Raw genomic sequence first — 24,972 nt, 5'->3', positions numbered from 1 at the left:
CAGATAGGGATATTGTGACCCGCCAAGCCGCGCTTCTTAACACCCGCCCGCTTAACCAATGTGTCGGAGGAAACACCGTTCACCGAGGTCAGCCTGTAGGCGCCCCGGCCCGCCACAAGGAGTCGCTAGAATGCGATGTTCCAAGTAAAGCCCCCCCGGCCAAACCCTCACGACGCTGGGCCAATTGTGCTCCGCCCTATGGGACTCCCGATCACGGCCGGTTATGATACAGACCAGGATCGAACCCGGGTCTGTAGTGACGCCTCTAGCACTGCCACTCAGGAGGCCCAATAATAATGTATTTTATTGTCACATACCGGATAGGTGCAGTGAAATGTGTTGTTTTGCAGGGTCAGCCATAGTAGTACGTCACCCCTGGAGCAAATTAGTGTTAAGTGCCTTGCTCAAGGACACAGCGACAGATTTTTCACCTTGTCAGCTCGGGGTATTTGAACCAGCAACCTTTCGGTTACTGGCCCAAAGCTCTAACTGCTAGGCTACCTGCCGACCCACTTTCGCTGTACAGTTGGAGGTAATAATTGCTCTGGCTTGTCTGTGCAGTATTTCATAACTGTCATATCTTATAGCAGTCCTGCTACTGTACCCGGTCTCCCTTCCCGCTGTTCAGAGCCCCACATAGAACTCCTCAAATGTATACAAATAATGAAAGTCTGCCATATTAACTGCAGTCGCTGAATCCACAAATCCCTGAGTATTAACAGTACAGCACAGCCGCCATTCCCCTGTTACACAGCCACCCATTTCCCTGTTAAAACACATAACATTAAAATTCCCTCCATCACCTCCACCTCTCAATCACTGCGCTGACTGGATGGGAGAAGGAAAGGGAGTCATACAGACACACACACACACACAAACACACACACACTGGAGAGTCGACCTCCCACCAATCAGCCCCTGTCTCATCTTGGTTCTCTGCGGCTTTTTAGATTAGGAATAGTCCTTTTGAAATGAGCTAATCACACAATATATCATAGCTGGTAATGTAGTCAAAGACAGCGTGGATGATAGCAGGGGAAAGTGTGTCCTTGGATGCTGCAGTCGGTGTCCTCAGCCTGGCCTGGTGCATGTTGAGTCAGGGGGAAGTTAAGGTTGCAGCTCCTCTCTGCCCTCTGTAGACTGACTGCAGGGTGTGCTAGACATATTGACAGTGATCCCTATGGACAGGGAACACATCCCTAGGTCCTGCTAGCCTCCCATTCACAACACTGGAGGTTTCGCTCTATGCAGATTCATTCTGTTCTACGAGCCGTCAGAGTTGTTGGGTTTTTACAACTAGCTTGTTTGCTCTGACTGGAATTCTACCGCACACACGCACGCACACACACACACACACAAACAGGCCTCCTCCTCCTTAGTCACTCAGTGGAAACACCAAACACTCTGCAGCCATTTCCCTAGAGAGGAGAAAGAAGCGAGGGAGGCCTGTTGTCTGTTGTCACCATGGAGAGAGAAATAGGGAAAGTAATTGCGTTGTTCCAAGACTCGAGAAATCCCATCAGCCTTTGGGCAGCCCTGTCAGAAAGTATAAAGACAGCGCTAAAAACTTAACTGGCTACAGACAGGCTGGGGGAGCACCCGCGCTGAAAATGACTTACAATGGCTGGGGAAGACAGTCAGATTATCTATCAAGGGAAGCAGGTGAAACAGCTGTAAAAGATGTAGGAGGGCTAGCAGAGATGAACACTGGCTTGTGTTTCTATTACCAAGATTGCCAGTGATAAAAGTGAGTGATGTTGACAAATACCCACATAGCCTTTTATCACCAGCTGCTGTGGCTGTGGTTGCTGGTGGCGACGGCGGGGCTGATAACCCTGGAGGCTCGGGGCCTGGGGAGTAGGGGGAAGGAGATAGGGGGGAGGATACAGCTGCATTACCCCAGCCTGGGCTACGGCACAACAGCCTGCCGCCACAATTTGCATGGTGACCCCATGCTAATGGCCCGGCAGCAGAATTGCATTAGTGGAAACGCAGGGTGTTCTCAGAGCAGGCCTGGTTGTAGTTGGATATGTTACAGTTGTGTCTGGGACAATTTTTACATTTTAGCTAACTGTAACCCTTTTCCTAACCTTTACCTAATTATCCTAACCTGCCACGTTAATAATCCTAACCTGCTGCGTAAGTTCTCCTAACCTGCTATGAAAAGTCACTTCTGCTAGTCAAAACCAGCAGGCCTGCCCTGAGAACAGTGGCCCGGAAGGGGAAAAATACGGTGCTGGCGTGTATGTGTGCGTGCGTGCACTCGTGTATACATGAATGTGTGGAACTACCATGTTAAGGAGTGCCATCATTTCTCTGCACATTTCAGTAACAGCTTGTGAGTAATGAGGTTGGAGTCATTCATTATCTCAGAAGGAACAGTGTTCTAACACTGTTTATCTTATTGTGACTATTTCCTATTTCCCCCAGAACTCCTTGTGTTTTTAAAATGCTCTGTGCACACTCTGCTGCAAATGCACTTAGCTGTGCCATGTTGCCCTTTCTGATGGCATGGGTAATAATCCTTAATATTTCTGCTACTTTGGAATTAATTGAGGCTTTAATGCACTCTGATTCCTTCCTCTAGCACAAGCTAATTGTGTTTTGAAAAATAATAAATTATGTATTTATTTGTGACTGTCTTAAGTGTTGAGTGTTTCGGAGCAAATGTAAAGTACCTTAATGTTTTGTGGAGCAAAAACAAACATGTCAGTGGTGTTTAAAACAACGAAATGGAGGCTTTAATTGTGCCACACTCTGTTTTGCCCTGTTTAAATGAAATATGTTTTGATTAGAGATAGCAGTGGTTGTTAAAGTAAAGTGCAATCTGAAATGACATTGTTAGATGTACAATAAAACATTCCCCTTTGACAGATTCTCACCACAGGCTGCAGCACTGCTATGTTTTCGAGGTTAGAGTGTGCCTTTAGGGGGTGCCTTTAGAGTTTGCATCAACATTAGATCTGAAAGACCATGCCATAGAAGTATTATCTTTTCTCTCATAGCAGGCAAGGGGAAAAGGTCCCTCTCATACATTTTTGGAAAAAAAAGGTGCTATCTAGAACCAATAAGGGTTCTTTGGCTGTCCCATTTATTAAATAACCCTTTTTGGTTCCATGTAGAACCCTTTTGGGTTCCATGTAAAACCCTTTCCACAGAGAGTTCTACATGGAACCCAAAAGGGTTCTAACTGAAACAAAAAATGCTTCTACCTGGAACCATAAAGGGTTCTCCTATGAGGACAGCCAAAGAACCCTTTTGGAACCCGTTTTTCTAAGAGTGTACACAATGCTTTCCCCAAAATGACATCTGACCATGAGAATAGAGAGGCCCCTTGTCTCCCTCTTTCTCTTCTCTCTCACTTTATCTCCCTAACTCTTTCATCCCTTGTGGAGGGGCCAGTCTAAAGCTGATCTTATGTTTGGACTCACATTAAAGGTGTTGTGATGCGTTTGAAGCCTGATCACCCATATCTTTCCTCTTTCCCTTTCTCTCTCCAGATGGTCACAAGAACAAAGAAAATATTTGTGGGCGGATTGTCAGCCAACACAGTAGTGGAAGATGTGAAGCAATATTTTGAACAGTTTGGGAAGGTAAGGAGAATCATTTTGGGTTCCTCCCTTGTATGGTTTGGTAGTAGGCGAACCATGTCAGTGTGGGTTGGAGGGTTTTCAGTCGCTGACCCGTGCTGCAGTTCCCATGCTGTGGTCTATGACTAACCTCCCAGTCCATTCTGAGTGTAGTGGATGTGGACATGCAAATACACAGTCAAACATACTACAAGAGAATGTCAGCATTACATCCATAGTGCCCTCTCTCACCCACTGTACTCAGATACATATTCATATTAGATTTCAGCTCAAGGTCACCTTGTGTAAAACTGAGGATTCTCCCTCTACAATATCAGCTCAGTACTTGACCTCAATAATTGTCCTTTGAGCATGTACTGCACTTCTCATCTCTGTGTGTGATATAATCTCTGTATTTCTGAACGGCCAGTCAAGTCAATCATGGGAATGTAAATCCTTTAACACGCCCGTATAACTCCCCAGTGATATGTAGTTCCATGGTAATTATGGTCAGTGGTAATTTAGCTCCTGGGTATGGGAGCGGAGCACAGGCCCAGGCACTAGCTGGAATGTTATTCCCAAAAAAGATGACTCGCAAGGGGAGGAAGTAGCAGTAAAGCCATAGCTGAGCCCAGCAGCGTGGAGCAGCAAGTAAATATTCAGAGCGGGCTTGGTTGTAATCATCGAGACTGAAAAGGGCTCAACACAAATGTCGACTTGATTGAATGACATGATTGACTTGATTATGCAACGTTTTTTTTCCCTCATTAAGGAATCCTGAATCACTTGGAGACAAACAAATCAGTCTGATTGAGAGAGTCGCTCTGTGTGTGTGTGTGTGTGTGTGTGTGTGTGTGTGTGTGCGTGCATGTGTGTGTGTGTCATAGAAAGGGAGGAAATCAGAGTTGTTAGCCTAGGTGTTATTAGAAGGGGAGGTGGGCAGGAAGTGGCTTGTCTCTTCTGCCTGGCTGGCTGGCTGATGGTGTCTGTGTGTGTTCTGCTGCATCCCCTCTGTGACACGCATCCCACCATTTATTAAATAACCTGGCTGTCCAATGCAACCCGCCATTATCACCACACGCGCTGCGCTCTTAGGAGTCACTCGGAGAAGGAAAACCAATTAATTTAGTTTCTCTTCCACAGAAGGATGGAGAAGGGGGGAAAAGGGGGAAGGAGGGGGGATGTACATGTCTAGAACAGCAGTGGCAGCAGGGCTCGTCATTCAGATGTCTGGGATGTACATGTCTAGAATGCTTTAGTGAGAGAGAGAGAGAGAGAGAGAGAGAGAGAGAGAGAGAGAGAGAGAGAGAGAGAGAGAGAGAGAGAGAGAGAGAGAGAGAGAGAGAGAGAGAGAGAGAGAGAGAGAGAGAGAGAGAGAGAGAGAGAGAGAGAGAGAGAGAGAGAGAGAGAGAGAGAGAGAGAGAGAGAGAGAGAGAGAGAGAGAGAGAGAGATTATCTTCTGTACCACTGCAGCTCAGGACTCAGGTAAACACACTCGGCTAGCTACCTGGGAATTGTCTTTGGGTGCGGCCTCTGTGTTTGTGTGGACTGGGCAAAGTGCTGTGTATGTGTGTGTGTTCAGGTCTAGGCGACATAGGCCAATTAGCAGGATGTAGGCAGCGGAGGTGGCAGTTGTTGTGGGGATAAGGTGTCGAAACAGTTGGTGTGATCACACCGGGGTCACTGCAAGATCTCTCTCTGTTCCTCTCCTCTCCTCTCCTCTCCTCTCCTCTCCTCTCCTCTCCTCTCCTCTCCTCTCCTCTCCTCTCTCAGCCTCTGACAGGGTAGGATACAGGGAGAGGAAGGGAACTGACAGCTTCCACACACATCACTCTCTCCCACCTGTCATCATTAGTAAAAGTGCACCTATCCAAAACCCCAGCACAAATTCACATGTATCCCAATACCCACGTGTGACTGACAGCGACAAGATCTCTCCTCTCAGTTCCTCTGAGGCAGCACATTTCTACTGTCTTTGTCTGTCGAGGGCTAAACATACTGTACTGGCTTCATGTAGGATTTATGCATTAGGTTCACATAAGGCCCAGTAACAGGTATGTCTGTATCCTGTGGAAAAGTTTAGGGGTGATTTTGTTCAAAATAAACACATCTTTCCTGGTATAATACCATTATGTGAGACCTCTGCATCGGCAGATTTGTAATCGTTCTTACATTGAATGCAGCTATTAAAAACACTTACCATCAAGAAGCAAACAACTGGTAGGAGACCTTTGATTAAATAAGGGGCCAGTGGCAGCCCTCATATTGAATTACAGCCTGACATAACAATAGAAGTGATCAGATGACTCAGATGCTAAGCTACAGGACTGTTTTGCTAGCACAGACTGGAATATGTTCCGGGATTCTTCCAATGGCATTGAGGAGTACACCACATCAGTCACTGGCTTCATCAATAAGTGCATGGATGACGTCGTCCCCACAGTGACCGTACGTACATACCCCATCCAGAAGCCATGGATTACAGGCAACATCCACACTGAGCTAAAGGGTAGAGCTGCCGCTTTCAATGAGCGGGACTCTAACCTGGACGCTTATAAGAAATCCCTCTATGCCCTCCGACGAACCATCAAACAGGCAAAGAGTCAATACAGGACTAAGATTGAATCGTACTACACCGGCTCCGACGCTCGTCGGATGTGGCAGGGCTTGCAAACTATTACAGACTACAAAGGGAAGCACAGCCGCGAGCTGCCCAGTGACGCGAGCATACCAGACGAGCTAAATCACTTCTATGCTCGCTTCGAGGCAAGCAACACTGAAGCAAGCGTGAGAGCATCAGCTGTTCCGGATGACTATGTGATCACACTCTCCGTAGCCGATGTGAGTAAGCAGGTCAACATTCACAAGGCCGCAGGGCTAGACAGATTACCAGGACATGTACTCTGAGCATGCGCTGACCAACTGGCAAGTGTCTTCACTGACATTTTCAACATGTCCCTGACTGAGTCTGTAATACCAACATGTTTCAAGCAGACCACCATAGTCCCTGTGCCCAAGAACATTAAGATAACCTACCTAAATGACTACCGACCCGTAGCACTCACGTCTGTAGCCATGAAGTGCTTTGAAAGGCTGGTCATGGCTCACATCAACACCATTATCCCAGAAACCCTAGACCCACTCTAATTTGCATACCACCCCAACAGATCCACAGATGATGCAATCTGTATTGCACTCCACACTGCTCTTTCCCACCTGGACAAGAGGAACACCTACGTGAGTATGCTATTAATTGACTACAGATCAGCGTTCAACACCATAGTGCCCTCAAAGCTCATCACTAAGCTAAGGACCCTGGGACTAAACACATCCCTCTGCAACTGGATCCTGGACTTCCTGACGGGCCACCCCCAGGTGGTAAGGGTAGGTAACAACACATCTGCCACACTGATCCTCAACACGGGGGCCCCTCAAGGGTGCGTGCTCAGTCCCCTCCTGTACTCCCTGTCACCCATGACTGCATGGCCAGGCACGACTCCAACACCATCATTAAGTTTGCCGACAACACAACAGTGGTAGGCCTGATCACCGACAACAATGAGACGGCCTATAGGGAGGAGGTCAGAGACCTGGCCGTGTGGTGCCAGGATAACAACCTCTCCCTCAACGTGATGAAGACAAAGAAGATGATTGAGGACTACAGGAAAAAAAAAAGAAGACTGAGCACGCCCCCATTCTCATCGACGGGGCTGTAGTGGAACAGGTTGAGAGCTTCAAGTTCCTTGGTGTCCACATCACTAACAAACTATCATGGTCCAAACACACTAGACAGTCGTGAAGAGGGCACGACAAAGCCTATTCCCCCTCAGGAGACTGAAAGGATTTGGCATGGGTCCTCAGAGCCTCAAAAAGTTATACAGCTGCACCATCGAGAGCATCCTGACTGGTTGCATCACCGCCTGGTATGGCAACTGCTCGGCCTCCGACCGCAAAGCACTACAGAGGGTAGTGAGTACGGCCCAGTACATCATTGGTGCCAAGCTTCCTGCCATCCAGGACCTCTATACCAGGCGGTGTCAGAGGAAGGCCCTAAAATTTGTATAAGACTCCAGCCACCCTAGTCATAGACTGTTCTCTCTGCTACCGCACGGCAAGCGGTACCGGAGCGCCAAGTCTAGGTCCAAAAGGCTTCTTAACAGCTTCTACCCCCAAGCCATAAGACTCCTGAACAGCTAATCATGGCTACCCGGATAATTTTACGCATCTGCTACTCTGTTAATTATCTATGCATATTCACTTTAACTCTATCCACATGTACATATTACCTCAATTACCCCGACTAACCTGTGCCCCCGCACATTGACTCTGTACCGGTACCCCCTGTCTATAGCCTCCCTACTGTTATTTTATTTTACTGCTTATTTAATTTTTTACTTATCTATTTTTTACTTAACACTTTTTTTCTTAAAACTGCATTGTTGGTTTAGGGCTTGTAAGTAAGCATTTCACTATAAGGTACCTGTTGTATTCGGCGCATGTGGCAAATACAATTTGATTTGATTTGATTTGAACTAGAGACCAGGCCAGAGAGGGCCTAACCACAGTGAAGGGCCTAACCACAGTGAAGGGTCTAACCACAGTGAAGGGCCTAACCACAGTGAAGGGCCTAACCACAGTGAAGGGCCTAACCACAGTGAAGGGCCTAACCACAGTGAAGGGCCTAACCACAGTGAAGGGCCTAACCACAGTGAAGGGCCTAACCACAGTGAAGGGCATAACCACAGTGAAGGGCCTAACCACAGTGAAGGGTCTAACCACAGTGAAGGGCCTAACCACAGTGAAGGGCCTAACTACAGTGAAAGCCTAACCACAGTGAAGGGCCTAATTATCTGGGATGGCTTATGCTTAGTCATTGGTTTACTGTAATCGGCTTGGAGTGCGTCTCAAAACAAAGTGTCCTTATTTGGCTAAGCTGAAACAACTGCTAGCCGCTTTGTTCCCCCTGGCCTTCACTGTGTTCTGTGCTGTGGTGGTTTGACTGGGGGTCCGGTGCTTGGTTTCATCAGCCCTAGCCTGCAGTTGTTTCCAAGCCAGTGGGCTGTCACAATCAGGCCTTAATGTCCTCCTCTGCCCCGGTTCCCATGTCCTACTGGGTTGAAGCCAGTTACTGTAGTACCAGGAGGAGGACTCTGGACTCTTAACATGCTCACTGCCATTGAGCTGATGGGTCTGCAGGAGGGTTAGGTGGGGTCATAGGGTCAGACTGAGGGAGGGTCCCCGGGGCATTTGAACCTGAGATCTCTGTCAGAAACATTTTCAATTTCTCTAAGATTAGCTGAATATCTGTCTACACATCCTGTGGTACTGCTCCCCTAGGACAGGGACTAAACTCACACACTGAGGGGAGAGAGGGTACAATACTGTAGGTGAACAGGAGGACACAACAGTATGAAAGCCTGTGGTTTGTGCCATCTCCCTGTCCCTCAGTTCAGCACCAGGCCTTCTTCTCACACACTGACTTCCTCTGACAGGAAGCAGATGAGAGAAAAAATGCAACAAAAAAAGAATGAAAAAAGGATGCCTTGGTTAGTGACAGGAAATTTGTTCTGGCGCTCCGGTAATCTAATATCATGGCTGACATTTCGTTGTGCATTGAGATTTTGTAAATGGCAGAAAAACCACAATGCGTGACTGTCCATAACGGCTGCATCCAGGACTCCATATTAGTTCATTTAGCATACCTGCCCAAGCGCTTACATTTAATAACATCATTTGAGTTTTTCAGGCGTACCAAATAAAAACAGTGCTGATGTCCATTAGTGCATTGCCAAGCTTCCTGCCCCAGTGAACGCAAACAACAACGTTTAGATCCCGCTTCCCAACCAGTAAATATGGGACGCACTGGAGGAAATCTTTGTTTGGGATTTTTTGAGTTATTGTTTGTTTGCTAAAATGCATCAGATAAAAACATCAACATACTACTGGAGTTTTTTTAGATCATGCAGAAATGTTTGTATTGAAGTAATATATGAAATCCTTCAAGTTTAGCCTTTTGATGGTTGTGATATTGCAGTATTACAACATGAAAGACACTTACAGTGAGGGAAAAAAAGTATTTGATCCCCTGCTGATTTGCCCACTGACAAAGAAATGATCAGTCTATAATTTTAATGGTAGGTTTATTTGAACAGTGAGAGACAGAATAACAACCAAAAAATCCAGAAAAACCCATGTCAAAAATGTTATAAATTGATTTGCATTTTAATGAGGGAAATAAGTATTTGACCCCCTCTCAATCAGAAAGATTTCTGGCTCCCAGGTGTCTTTTATACAGGTAACGAGCTGAGATTAGGAGCACACTCTTAAATGGAGTGCTCCTAATCTCAGTTTGTTACCTGTATAAAAGACACCTGTCCACAGAAGCAATCAATCAATCAGATTCCAAACTCCACCATGGCCAAGACCAAAGAGCTCTCCAAGGATGTCAGGGACAAGATTGTAGATCTACACAAGGCTGGAATGGCTACAAGACCATCGCCAAGCAGCTTGGTGAGAAGGTGACAACAGTTGGTGCGATTATTCGCAAATGGAAGAAACACAAAAGAACTGTCAATCTCCCTCGGCCTGGGGCTCCATGCAAGATCTCACCTCGTGGAGTTGCAATGATCATGAGAACAGTGAAGAATCAGCCCAGAACTACACGGGATGATCTTGTCAATGATCTCAAGGCAGCTGGGACCATAGTCACCAAGAAAACAATTGGTAACACACTATGCCGTGAAGGACTGAAATCCTGCAGCGCCCGCAAGGTCCCCCTGCTCAAGCACATATACAGGCCCGTCTGAAGTTTGCCAATGAACATCTGAATGATTCAGAGGAGAACTGGGTGAAAGTGTTGTGGTCAGATGAGATCAAAATCAAGCTCTTTGGCATCAACTCAACTCGCCGTGTTTGGAGGATGAGGAATGCTGCCTATGACCCCAAGAACACCATCCCCACTGTCAAACATGGAGGTGGAAACATTATGCTTTGGGGGTATTTTTCTGCTACGGGGACAGGACAACTTCACCGCATCAAAGGGATGAAGGCCATGTACCGTCAAATATTGGGTGAGAACCTCCTTCCCTCAGCCAGGGCATTGAAAATGGGCCGTGGATGGGTATTCCAGCATGACAATGACCCAAAACACACGGCCAAGGCAACAAAGGAGTGGCTCAAGAAGAAGCACATTAACATTTACATTTTACATTTTAGTCATTTAGCAGACGCTCTTATCCAGAGCGACTTACAGTTAGTGCATACATTTTTTTTTTTTTTTTCATACTGGCCCCCCATGGGAATCGAACCCACAACCCTGGCGTTGCAAACGCCATGCTCTACCAACTGAGCTACATCCCATTAAGGTCCTGGAATGGCCTAGCCAGTCTCCAGACCTTAATCCCATAGAAAATCTGTGGAGGGAGCTGAAGGTTTGAGTTGCCAAACGTCAGCCTCGAAACCTTAATGACTTGGAGAAGATCTGCAAAGAAGAGTGGGACAAAATCCCTCCTGAGATGTGTGCAAACCTGGTGGCCAACTACAAGAAACGTCTGACCTCTGTGATTGCCAACAAGGGTTTTGCCACCAAGTTCTAAGTCATGTTTTGCAGAGGGGTCAAGTACTTATTTCCCTCATTAAAATGCAAATCAATTTATAACATTTTTGACATGCGTTTTTCAGGATTTCTTTGTTGTTATTCTGTCTCTCACTGTTCAAATAAACCTACCATTAAAATTATAGACTGATTATGTCTTTGTCAGTGGGCAAACGTACAAAATCAGCAGGGGATCAAATACTTTTTTCCCTCACTGTATAATCCTGTATTTGTCTTTATTAAGTTCTAAACCAGTTTGCTTTTCAAGGCTTTGATATGCAGGAGACATCCTCTGTGACACATACAGTGCCTGCATCTCTTCAGTGATATCACAGTAACTAATTTCTCTCCAGTCACACACCAGCAGGTGGACATTTGCATTACATTTCCATACCCCATTGCATCTCATCTCACCTCTAAGAGTCTAGTTGAACATTTGCCTACAGTATGTGGCCTAAACTCTCCATTCAGCACTGTGTTGGATTTCTCCCTCCAGGCTGTGGTCCGTATAGCAGTAGGCCAGAACGACACAGCTCCAGTGTTGTTGCTGGTCAGAGCTGGGTTGGTATAAGCCAACATCAGGTCCATATGAGCTCTCGTCTGCAGCATGCAAGGCTTGACTGCGACTCTTTAATCTCCCTGCAGCCACTTGTAGTTAGGGCCTGAGACAGAGCAGAGCAATGGAAAATAACTGACCCTAAACCTGCTACTGCTGCAGGGACAGACAGACAGACAGACAGACAGACAGAGGAAAAAGCCCAGTTAGACAAATTATTTAATATCCGCTCTGACCTTCATTTGCCCAGTGGCTTGTCAATGTTTCCAATGTTTAACACCCACAGGAGAATTGACTTCTATTCCTCCAGCATTTTTCAGCTAGTATTTTTCCTGTGATGATGAGATCGGTCATATAACGGAGGGTGTGTTAAAGATGCATCATAAAGGTTTTGTATAATTTCAGCCAGTAGTTTTCAAATTAGTGCTCACAAGCCAAAATACCTCACTCTCTGTAGGCCCTAGCTACCTACCTATCTAGTTTCCGATGGAGCTCTGTGGTGTATTCTGCTTTTAGATCAGTGCATCATGGGGGATTGACACTGTGGAGGTGCGTCAGTGCAGACTATCTCCCGGCGTCCCTCCCTGAAATGGCTCCCCCTGGATAAGCCAGGAATGCCTTGATTGCGTTACAGTGACTCATTATGTCAATGGCTGATGGAACGTAGAGGCCCCAGTTGTGCTGCTTAAAGAACGATCTGTTTAAAGAAGATTGCCTGTGATTGGATGGGATTCCCAGCACCTGCTCACTGGGGTAACTCTGGTCAAGGCAGAAAGCAGCAGCAGCAGCAGCAATCTTCCCTGTGCTGTTGTGTCAGGAAGGAGGAAATGGATGTGTGAGGCGGGAGGGAGGCTACAGCAGCCTTTCAAACGGCTGGTGGGTTGAGCACGTTGTCAAAGGAGCTGTCAGAACTCATCTGCCACCTAGCATCCTCCTCCCTGTGACTATCAGAGCTCCTAAACAACCAGGCAAACCACAACCTGCTCTCTGCTGTGCTCTGTGTGGAGCTGTAGGCCAGGTGGGAAAACACACCCATAGAAACAGGCCCAGGAAGCGATTAGCCCTGAAAAAGGCCTATTTCCTCAGATATATGGAATTTCACAGCCATGAATGCAGTGCATTAACCTGTAAGCATAAGCCCAGGGGCGCTAATAACTTTCCACTCTGGGGCCACTTGATCTTTAAACGAGGGAGGCACTTGCCAAGATCACGCTCGGAAATTAATACATCCCCCGAAAAGGCTCTTTTGGCCGCAGCGGTAGTGTGTGTGTTTTTCTCCCTCGGTGGAGCGTGTGTGTGTGTTTAAATAGGGGGCTGCCGTGATAGGTGATATTTGGAGAGTGGTGTCGAGAGCCACAAAGGCAGGCTCTGGCCTCTGAGTGACAGGCCCCGCATTGCCACGGCAATCACTGCCAAGGCAGAGCCAAATGAGAAACAAAATTACGGTGTCATATTTCACCTCACATCTGACAGGCTTCTGAAGAGATGTGAAACCACCTCTTTCCCAAATGTACCACTACTATTAAGTGTGGGGCTGTGCAAAAAAAAAATGTTTTTCATCATGAGACGGTTTTCTCTAACAGCGGGTTGTCGAAGGCAACATTCCATTCCACTGCTGGAGTGCTTTAGGAAATGACTGAGTTAGGCCATGTACTCACTGAACAACCTGCTGTAAAGGAGGAAGTGAAAACTGGGGGCTTCACATGAAACACATTGTGGTGTAACTGCCTGCCTTACAGTCCACCTGGGCCTTGAGAACCACTGTACTTTCATGCCTGTGGTATTTTTTGCAGCGTCCTGCATATTTGACCCTCATATCCTCTAACAGCAAGGTGGTGTTATCAAAAAGCTTTCTTCATATTCCAAGGCTGCTGATGGCAGCTTTAGAGGGAAACTCCTGACTGTACGCAGGGCACGCTGACTAAGCACAGTCCCATTGGTCTACCTGTACAGAGAAGACTCTCTCTCGCTCTCTCTCTGCCACACATCCAAGTACACAACTACAAGCTGCCTCCTGGGATGACTACCTCCCACGCTCAGCCCTGGTAAAAAAAGCACTGGGAAAATGTCCATGTTGTTTTTTCTCCTCTCCTTGCATGGAAAGGTACTGTCTGTCTGTCTGTCTGTCTGTCTGTCTGTCGCTACTGTGGTTAAATGCAAAGGCCTAATGAAGCCTCTGTGGTATTACACATCTGAAGCAGTGACTACCCTTACACTATAGAGGTTTGAGTGCGCCGAATACAAGTGTAGACTTTACTGTGAAATGCTTACTTACGATCCCATTCTCAACAATGCAGAGTTAAAAAGTATGAAAAATATTTGCTAAATAAAAAAGGAAATAGTAACACAATAAAAACTATAACGAGGCTATATACAAGGAGTATCAGTACTGAGTCAATGTGAAGGGGTACGAGGTAGTTGAGGTAATTGAGGTAATACAGTATGTACATGTTGGTAGGGGTAAAAGTGACTAGACAATCAGGATATATAATAAACAAAGTAGCAGCAGCATATGTAAAGTGTGTGAAAGTGTGTCTATGTGTGACTGTGTGTGGTGTCAATATGCATGTGTGTGTGAGCGTATGTAGTGTGTGTGTGTGTGTGTGTGTTGGAGTGTCAGTGTAGTATGTGAGTGTATGGGTAGAGACTAGTGAGTATGCATAGAACCAGTGCAAGAAAAAATATACAAAAATAAATAGTAAAGGGGGTCAATGTAAATCGTCCGGGTAGCCTTTTGATTAACTGTTCAGCAGTGTTATGGCTTGGGGATAGAAGCTGTTCAGGAGCCTTTTGGTCACAGACTTGGCGCTCCGGTACCGCTTACCGTGTGGTAGCAGAGAGAACTGTCTATGACTTGGGTGGGTGGAGTTTTTAACTATTTTTAGGGCCTTCCTCTGACACCTCCTGGTATAGAGGTCCTGGTGATGTACTGGGCCGTACGCACTACCCTCTGTAGCGCCTTGCGGTCGGATGCTGAGCAGTTGCCATACTATGCGGTGATGCAGCCAGTCAAGATGCAGCTGTAGAATCTTTTGAGAATCTGAGGGCCCATGCCAAGTCTTTTCAGCCTCCTGAGGGGGAAGAGGCATTGTCGTGCCCTCTTCATGACTGTGTTGGTGTGTTTGGACCAATATAGATTCTTAGTGATGTGGACACCGAGGAATTTGAAGCTCTCGTCCCGCTCCGTTACGATGTGGATGGGGGCGTGCTCGGTCCTCTGTTTCCTGTAGTCCATGATCAGCTCCTTGGTCTTGCTGACATTGAGGGAGCGGTTGTTGTCCTGGTACCACACTGCCAGGTCTCTGACCTCCTCCCTATAGGCTGTCTCATCATCGTCGGTGATCAGGCCTACCACCGTCGTGTCGTTGGCAAACTTAATGATGGTGTTGGAGTCGTGCGTGGCCACGCAGTTGTGGGTGAACAGGGAGTACAGGAGGGGACTGAGCACGCACCCCTGAGGGGCCCCTGTGTTGAGGGTCACCGTGGCAGATGTGTTGTTGCCTACCCTCACCACCTGGGGGCGGCCCGTCAGGAAGTCCAGGATCCAGTTGCAGAGGGAGGTGTTCAGTCCCAGGCTCCTTAGCTTAGTGATGAGCTTGAAGGGTACTATGGTGTTGAACGCTGAGCAGTGTCAGGGGGAAGAGGCCAGTGTTTTAGAGTAGATATGTCAACAACATACTTTAGATTTACCAAAGGGATTTAGTGTCCCTGGGAAGGATCCAGTCCTCATTTACTATTACACCTAGGTCTATAGGTGTATTGGAGTCGACTAAAGGGTAATGGAAAAAAGCTTTTTTGATTATGAAAATTTAAAGGGTAAAAACGATACAGTTCAAAATCCATCTTATATATTTTCAAAGACAGCTGTATAGGAATGACTGGGCATGGTTACTTTGGCACATTTGTAACATGGTCGCGTAGGTTTGGTTGAAGGTGTTTGTGTGCCTCTGGGCCAGTGATTTGGCAGAGTCAAGCCAGGGTTAGGCCAGGGTTTCAGCAGTAAGACCAAATGTGCTCTTTCCTGAACTTTAAGAGCACTTCATGTCAGCCAGGAAAAAAATAAAACGGTCATTTTAACATTTCCCAGTGCTGAAAGGAATTTTAAAGGAAGGACACAAAGAGAAAATGAATGTTCAGAATTGTCATGCTCTCATTGAAATTCTAAACTGAGCACACCATAAAGAAATAACTGACAAGGTAGGACAGGACTCAAAGACTGAGATTGTTTCAAATTAATATAAAGGCAGACGGGGCCATTCAACTCCTGCCCTGACAGATTGTGTTGCTAATAGAATCACTGGGCCATGAGAGAGTATTTGAAGACACCTGCAGATTCCTCACATTCCAGGGCTACAGCGCCAGGATGTTGCAACTTGCCAGATAAGACAAAGGAAGGAGGTATGTGAAATATGGATGCACTGTAATGTATTTGTGTCCTGAATGTTAGCGAAACCAATTAGAATGCATTTTTGGACCATGGCATCTTCGAATGGAATGAAGCTTCCGCATAAAGAGCAGGTCTTCTATCTGGCCTTCAATACCAGTGCTTCAGATTCACTAGACATACTAAAATTGTAACCATGAGGACAAAAGCTCTGAAGATGAAAGAGAAGGAGGAAGGGGGATGAGGAGGAGGAGGCCTGTAGCAGCCCATCAGTTTTAATCAGTGTTTTGAGTTATGTGCTTTGTGTGAAGTTAGCTCTCGATGAAGAGAGTCCACTGTGTGTGTGTGTGTTTGTGTGTAGAGCGAGAGAGAGAATGATCCTGTAGGTCTAAAGGGTAAACACGCCTGCTGGGTTCTAGGTTGAAACTATGGACCCTGAGCCGCCTCCTCTCCTCTCTCAGCCCTACCTACCTTTAGATCAGGGCCACATTGACAGTCACAGCGGGAGTGGCACATGGAGCTCTGTTAGACACACGCAGGGTTTCAAGTTGACTAACTTTGAACCCTACATGGGGCTCCCAAATCCTATCCCGGGGTAATTATTTCTGATGGGGAGTGAACCGGAAGGATGGCTCTCTTCCCTCCTTTATTACTGGTGGGTGAACCTCATATTGTTTTGGATACGCATCCTGCCGGGCCCATCATTGCTGTCTTCCAGCTGGCCAGCCAGCCTCGGATCAGCCCTACCAGGGAGCCAGGGAGCATCGGATCAGCCCTGCCAGGGAGCCAGGGAGCATCGGATCAGCCCTACCAGGGAGCCAGCCAGCCAGCCTCGGATCAGCCCTACCAGGGAGCATCTGCCCTTTATTACCACAGGCTGCCTGCTCTGGAAACGTATGGGCTCCCAGGGTGTGTGTGTGTGTGTGTTTGTGGGAGGTGTGTATAGTCCTATGTGTGTGTGTGGGTTATGTATGTGCACTTCAATCCACCACCATATTTTACCGTAGGTATGAGGTACTTTTCTGGTTATGCTTCTGGCGTAAAATAAACTGAGCATAACCAGAAAAGTACCTCATACCTACAGTAAAATATGGTGGTGCATCTTTGATGTTATGGGGCTATTTTGCTTCCACTGGTCCTGTGGCCCTTTAAGGTCACGGCATCATGAACTTTACCAAGTACCAGGACATTTTAGCCAAAAACCTGTTTGCCGCTGCCAGGAGGCTGATACTTGGCCACAAGTGGATCTTCCAGCAAGACAATAACCCCAAGCACACATCAAAATCCACATAGATTAATTGACCAGAAAATCTAAATTTTTCCATGGCCATCTCAGTCTCCAGACTTTAACCCCATTGAAAACCACTCCTCCATACAGAATCTTTTCAGATTCTTGATACCATTTGTCTGCGCTAGGGGCTGTTCCGAACACAAGGACAGGGGAGGATGGGGCCTCGCGATCTTGAACCCCAAGTTACTTTATCTATCAACACCACTGCTACAGTACTGTATGTCTTCATCCTCCCCTGTCCTTGTGTTCGGAACAGCCCCTAGCGCAGACGAATGGTATCAAGAATCTGAAAAGATTGTGTATGGAGGAGTGGTCTAAGATCCCTCCCAATGTTCTCCAATCTCATAAAACATTTTAGAAAAAGGCTCAGTATCATTACACTTGCAGGGTAGGGTGCTGGAGTACTGCAAACAGGGCTGCCAATCATTTTTACCCCTATGTTTTAGAGATTTGTTTCATTACTTGTTAAACAAAATATCTTTCTCTGAGCAATTGTATTAGTATAAAATAATACAATTGTCCCTTTTTTTAGCATGCTATATAGATCAGTATTTGTATTATTTATTTTATACAGCCTTTTTTTGCTCATCTTTATCAAGGGCGCCAATAATTATGGACCTGACTGTATGTGTTTTGGGACAGTTAGAAGCTGTTGATGCTGTTGCAGAGTGTGTATCAGTGACCCAGCATCACCCAGGGCATCATGGTTAATGTGGCGCCCAGCCGGGTGAGCCACCGGATCGACTGGGGCCTCGCGATCTTGAACCCCAAGTTACTTTATCTAACAACACCACTGCTACAGTACTGTATGTCTTCATCCTCCCCTGTCCTTGTGTTCGGAACAGCCCCTACATCAGCCAGCCACTACCCTGCACTCTGTATTTCACTGCCCAGCAGGAGACCATTCTCTAGACTCACTCTTGGTGGGGAGGTGGATACACTCATTTTGTCTCGTTTCTTTCTTGCTGTATTTTCAAAGCATAAGTAAGTCTACTTCTGTCTTACGTGACCTTACTGCAATTCAGTAGGTTCAACTTATTTACAAAATGGTGTTGAAAATCCCCCTAAGCTTTCTAATCCCTAAGTTACTGTGGCAACCTGAAGAACTTGATTAGTTATATCATTACAACACTATCTGTGTGAAAATGTGATTGGTGTGTTCATGCTAAAGGATTACTGGGTTTACAATGCTAATACAGGACATAATAACAGTCCTATGTACAGGCGGATGGGTGTGCATCAAATGATTCTCCGCTAGCTTAACGTTACTTAACGTTACTAAAAGATGATCCATACAGTGCATGTAGTAATTAATCATGTTTAACTAGACTTCCTCTTTGTACATCAAATCAAATTGTATTGGTCTCATACACAGATGTTATTGCGGGTGTAGCGAAATGCTTATGTTCCTCCAAAAGTGCTATAATATCTAACAATACACGACAATACACACAAATCTGTAAAATAATGGAATTAAGAAATATAGAAATATTAGGAGGAGCAATGTCAGTGTCTGGAGTACATATACACATATATATGTGGATATGTGATGGGATGTAAAGACATTATGGACAGCATATACAGTGGGGAGAACAAGTATTTGATACACTGCCGATTTTGCAGGCTTTCCTACTTACAAAGCATATAGAGGTCTGTAATTTTTATCATAGGTACACTTCAACTGTGAGAGACGGAATCTAAAACAAAAATCCAGAAAATCACATTGTATGATTTTTAAGTAATTAATTTGCATTTTATTGCATGACATAAGTATTTGATCACCTACCAACCAGTAAGAATTCCGGCTCTCACAGACCTGTTAGTTTTTCTTTAAGAAGCCCTCCTGTTCTCCACTCATTACCTGTATTAACTGCACCTGTTTGAACTCGTTACCTGTATAAAAGACACCTGTCCACACACTCAATCAAACAGACTCCAACCTCTCCACAATGGCCAAGACCAGAGAGCTGTGTAAGGACATCAGGGATAAAATTGTAGGACCTGCACAAGGCTGGGATGGGCTACAGGACAATAGGCAAGCAGCTTGGTGAGAAGGCAACAACTGTTGGCGCAATTATTAGAAAATTGAAGACGTTCAAGATGACAGCCTCGGTCTGAGGCTCCATGCAATATCTCACATCGTGGGGCATCAACGATCATGAGGAAGGTGACGGATCAGCCCAGAACTACACGGCAGGACCTGGTCAATGACCTGAAGAGAGCTGGGACCACAGTCTCAAAGAAAACCATTAGTAACACACTACGCCGTCATGGATTAAAATCCTGCAGCTCACGCAAGGTCCACCTGCTCAAGCCAGCGCATGTCCAGGCCCGTCTGAAGTTTGCCAATGACCATCTGGATGATCCAGAGGAGGAATGGGAGAAGGTCATGTGGTCTGATGAGACAAAAATAGAGCTTTTTGGTCTAAACTCCACTCGCCGTGTTTGGAGGAAGAAGAAGGATGAGTACAACCCCAAGAACACCATCCCAACCGTGAAGCATGGAGGTGGAAACATCATTCTTTGGGGATGCTTTTCTGCAAAGGGGACAGGACGACTGCACCGTATTGAGGGGGAGGATGGATGGGGCCATGTATCGCGAGATCTTGGCCAACAACCTCCTTCCCTCAGTAAGAGCATTGAAGATGGGTCGTGGCTGGGTCTTCCAGCATGACAACGACCCCGAAACACACAGCCAGGGCAACTAAGGAGTGGCTCCGTAAGAAGCATCTCAAGGTCCTGGAGTGGCCTAGCCAGTCTCCAGACCTGAACCCAATAGAAAATCTTTGGAGGGAGCTGAAAGTCCGTATTGCCCAGCTACAGCCCCGAAACCTGAAGGATCTGGAGAAGGTCTGTATGGAGGAGTGGGCCAAAATCCCTGCTGCAGTGTGTGCAAACCTGGTCAAGACCTACAGGAAACTTATGATCTCTGTAATTGCAAACAAAGGTTTCTGTACCAAATATTAAGTTCTGCTTTTCTAATGTATCAAATACTTACGTCATGCAATAAAATGCAAATTAATTACTTAAAAATCATACATTGTGATTTTCTGGATTTTTGTTTTAGATTCCGTCTCTCACAGTTGAAGTGTACCTATGATAACAATTACAGACCTCTACATGATTTGTAAGTAGGAAAACCTGCAAAATTGGCAGTGTATCAAATACTTGTTCTCCCCACTGTAGATAGAATATATAGTATATCTGAAGAATACGTGGATAGAATACTATTTGTACAGCAAAGTTGAATAGGATGGACTTGACTAGAATACAGTGCCTTGCAAAAGTATTCATCCCCCTTGGCGTTTTCCCTATTGTGTTGCATTACAACCTGTAATTTAAATTGATTTTTATTTGGATTTCATGTAATGGACATATACAAAATAGTCCAAATTGGTGAAGTGAAATAAAAATAATAACTTGTTTCAAAAAATTCTAAAAAATTTATAACGGAAAAGTGGTGCGTGCATATGAATTCACCCCCTTTGCTATGAAGCCCCTAAATAAGATCTGGTGCAACCAATTACCTTCAGAAGTCACATCATTAGTTAAATAAAGTCCACCTGTGTGCAATCTAACTGTCACATGATCTGTCACATGATCTCAGTATATATACACCTGTTCTGAAAGGCCCCAGAGTCTGCAACACCACTAAACAAGGGGCACCACCAAGCAAGCGGCACCATGAAGACCAAGGAGCTCTCCAAACAGGTCAGGGACAAAGTTGTGGAGAAGTACAGATCAGGGTTGGGTTATAAAAAAAAATCCAGAACTTTGAACATCCCACGGCGCACCATTAAATCCATTATTAAAAAATGGAAAGAATATGGCACCACAACAGACCTGCCAAGAGAGGGCCGCCCACCAAAACTTACGGACCAGGCAAGAAGGGCATTAATCAGAGAGACATCAAAGAGACCAAAGATAACCCTGAAGGAGCTGCAAAGCTCCACAGCGGAGATTGGAGTATCTGTCCATAGGACCACTTTAAGCCGTACACTCCACAGAGCTGGACTTTACGGAAGAGTGGGTGAATAGTTATGCACACTGAAGTTTTTTGTCTTATTTCTTGTTTGTTTCACACAAAACAAATATTTTGCATCTTCAAAGTGGTAGGCATGTTGTGTAAATCAAATGATACCAACCCCAAAAAATCCATTTTAATTCCAGGTTGTAATGCAACCTAATAGGAAAAATGCCAAGGGGGGTGAATACTTTCACAAGCCACTGTACATATGAAATGGGTAAAACAGTATGTAAACATGATTAAAGTGACCAGTGTTCTATGTCTATGTACATAGGGCAGCAGCCTCTAAAGTGCAAGGTTAAGTAACCGGGTGGTAGCCGGCTAGTGACAGTGACTAAGTTCAGGGCAGGGTACTGGGCGGAGGCCGGTTAGTGGTGACTATTTAACCTCTACGGGATCGGTGTCCCGTATACGGGACGGTTGAGCTAACGTGCGCTAATATGATTAGCATGACTGTTGTAAGTAACAGCAAACGTTCCAGGACATAGACATGTCTTATATGGGCAGAAAGCTTAAATTCTTGTTAATCTAACGGCACTGTCCAATTTACAGTAGCTATTACAGTGAAAAAATAACCATGCTATTGTTTGAGGAGAGTGCACAACAACAAAAAACGTATCACTGCAACTGGTTTGATACATTCACCTCTGAAGGTAAATAATGTACTTACATTCAGTAATCTTGCTCTGATTTGTCATCCTAAGGGTCCCAGAGATAACATGTATTATCATTTTGTTTGATAAAATCAATTTTTATATTCAAATGTAGGAACTGTGTTCTATAGTTTGAACCCCTGCTGTCTCTGGCTCCACACCCACCCCACCTGGCCATCTAGATGTGTGAAAGTTAGTGTATAAGCTAATGATCTGTCATGTATGACATTCCTGGGAGTGTGTAAACTTACATTTTGTATTACCATATCCTTTTTGTATGTTCTCTATAGTTATGTACTTGAAAATGTATCAATTGACCAATTCGGCACATTTGGGCAGGCTTGATACAAATAGGCCAGTATTGCAATGCTTCACTGGATCAATCTGAAACGTTGCAGACACACACTGCTGCGATCTAGTGGCCAGTCTAAATTGTGCCTAAACTGCAATATTATATTGTGGCCTTTCTCATTTCAAAGATGATTAACAAGAAAATAAATAGAAACGCATGTTTTTTTGTTTGTATTATCTTTTACCGGATCTAATGTGTTATATTCTCCTACATTCATTTCACATTTCCATAAACTTCAAAGTGCTTCCTTTCAAATGGTATCAAGAATATGCATATCCTTGCTTCAGGTCCTGAGCTACAGGTAGTTAGATTTGGGTATGTCATTATGGGAGAAAATTGAAAAAAAGGGTCTGATCCTTAAGAGGTTAACAGTCTGATGGCCTTCAGATAGAAGCTGATGCACCTGTACTGACCTCACCTTCTGGATGATAGCGGGGTGAACAGGCCATGGCTCGGGTGGCTGAAGTCCTTGATGATGTTCTTGGCCTTCCTGTGACACCGGGTGCTGTAGATGTCCTGGAGGGCAGGCAGTGTGCCCCCGGTGATGTGTTGGGCTGACCGCACCATCCTCTGGAGAGCCCTGCGGTTGCGGACGGTGCAGTTGCCGTACCAGCCGGTGATACAGCCAGACAGGATGCTCTCAATGGTGCATCTGTAAAAGTTTGTGAGGTTCTTAGGGGCCAAGCCAAATTTCTTCAGCCTCCTGAAGTTGAAGAGGCGCTGTTGCGCTTTCTTCACCACACTGTCTGTGTGGGTGGACCATTTCAGATTGTCAGTGATGTGTACGCTAGGACCTTGAAGCTTTTCACCTTCTCCACTGTGGTCCCCGCCAATGTGGATGGGGGCGTGCTCCCTCTGCTGTCTCCTGAAGACCACGATCACCTCCTTCATTTTGTTGACGTTGAGGGAGAGGTTATTTTCCTGGCACCAGTCATCCAGGGCCCTCACTTCTTCCTTGTAGGCTGTCTCGTTGTTGTTGGTAATACATAGTGGAACACAAACGCTTAAATTAGATTTGGACATTGGCTTATGTGGTATGTGCATCGTTAAAATATGTGGCCATTGCTTGCTCATCAACATTGACTCATCACTGCACACAAAATTTTATAAAAAACTACAAAAAACAGTGTTTCTTCAAAATAGACCTATTACTCATAGCCCCTTTGAATTGGTATGGTTTGGTTTGACAGCATCACATCTTTTTTAGACAGTCAAAATGTTACCTCCTCATGGCCCTGTATCTCTCCACTCTGTCTTCTGACAGAAGCACGCATGAAGGGGTTAATGCAACTCACCTAACTTGTATCATCTCAGTAATTTTCAGCCTTCAGATTTGCTTTCACTTTAGCAGTCAGGGAGGCAATCGGCTTGACAGCCTGTTGGTGAGGACTTGCTCCAGTCATGTGTGTGCGTTTGTGTGTGTTGATGTGTATGTCTGTGTGTATGTGTGTAACCAAAGGTTGTGTGTGTTTTCTGGTGCTACTCCCTACTTTCTGGTGCTCCTCTACTGACCCGGAAGATAGAGACAGAGACTTCCCACGGAGCCACAAAGAGGTCAAAAGCTTGACCACAGTAGTCCAATACCAGGGTAAACGCTACAGTCTGTAGGCCTATGTATTCCTTGTGTGGCAGACTGGGGATAACTATAGTTTTAACTATGCTTTGTGGAAAGTAACTATTTTTGTGGGGGAACAAATGGTTACTTTGGAGGTGACTACAACTATTTGAATACAGATCTGAGAAAGTAATTACTTTTTTAAACTATTTGAATACAAATCTGAGAAAGCAACTACTTTTTAAAGATATTTGAATACAGAGCTCAGGAAGCGACTACTTTTCAGAAACTATTGGATTGGCTGCCTTCAACTAATGGTAGGGCTGTATCTGGAACTGCATGTCAAATTTGATCTACACAATACATTTCTATCTGAAAAACATCTCCACAGTGTCCCCCTCCCAGAGTGCAAAGAGCCTTGGCATGACCCTGGACAACACCCTGCCATTCTCTGCAAACATCAAGCAGTGACTCGCTCCTGCAGGTTCATGCTCTATCCGTAGAGTTTGACCTTTCCCCACACAGGAAGCGACGCAGGTCCTAATCCAGGCACTTGTCATCTCCCGCTTGGAGTAATGCAACTCGCGTTTGGCTGGGCTCCCCACTTGTGCCATCAAACCCCTGCAACTTATCCAGAATGCTGCAGCCCGCCTGGTGTTCAACCTTCCCAAGTTCTCCCATGTCACTCCGCTCCTCCGCACACTCCACTGGCTTCCAGTTCAATCTCGCATCTGCTACAAGACCATGGTGCTTGCCTACGGAGCTGTGAGGGGAACGGCACCTCCGTACCTTCAGGCTCTGATCAGTCCCTACACCCAAACGAGGGCATTGCATTCATCCACCTCTGGCCTGCTGGCCCCCCTACCTCTGCGGAAGCACAGTTCCCGTAAAGTGGTTATCCCACTGGCTATAAGGTGAATGCACCAATTTGTATGTCGCTCTGGATAAGAGCGTCTGCTAAATGATGTAAATGTAAATGTAATGGTGCATG

At 45.7% G+C, this 24,972-nt stretch overlaps 1 protein-coding gene across 13 annotated transcripts in view; it reads left to right on the top strand.

The window, feature by feature from the left end:
- Positions 1-24,972, top strand: part of LOC121579916 (RNA-binding protein Musashi homolog 2) — a 322,000-nt gene that overhangs the window by 83,163 nt on the left and 213,865 nt on the right. For all 13 annotated transcript variants that reach the window (XM_041894908.2, XM_041894901.2, XM_041894902.2 and 10 more), the window contains exon 6: positions 3,501-3,593. In XM_041894908.2, the coding sequence (XP_041750842.1) occupies positions 3,501-3,593 (93 nt within the window). The remainder of the gene's footprint in view (positions 1-3,500; positions 3,594-24,972) is intronic.

Source organism: Coregonus clupeaformis, chromosome 13 (genome assembly GCF_020615455.1).
Source record: "Coregonus clupeaformis isolate EN_2021a chromosome 13, ASM2061545v1, whole genome shotgun sequence".
Lineage (NCBI taxonomy): Eukaryota > Metazoa > Chordata > Actinopteri > Salmoniformes > Salmonidae > Coregonus > Coregonus clupeaformis.
This window is presented reverse-complemented; position numbering and strand designations above follow the sequence as displayed.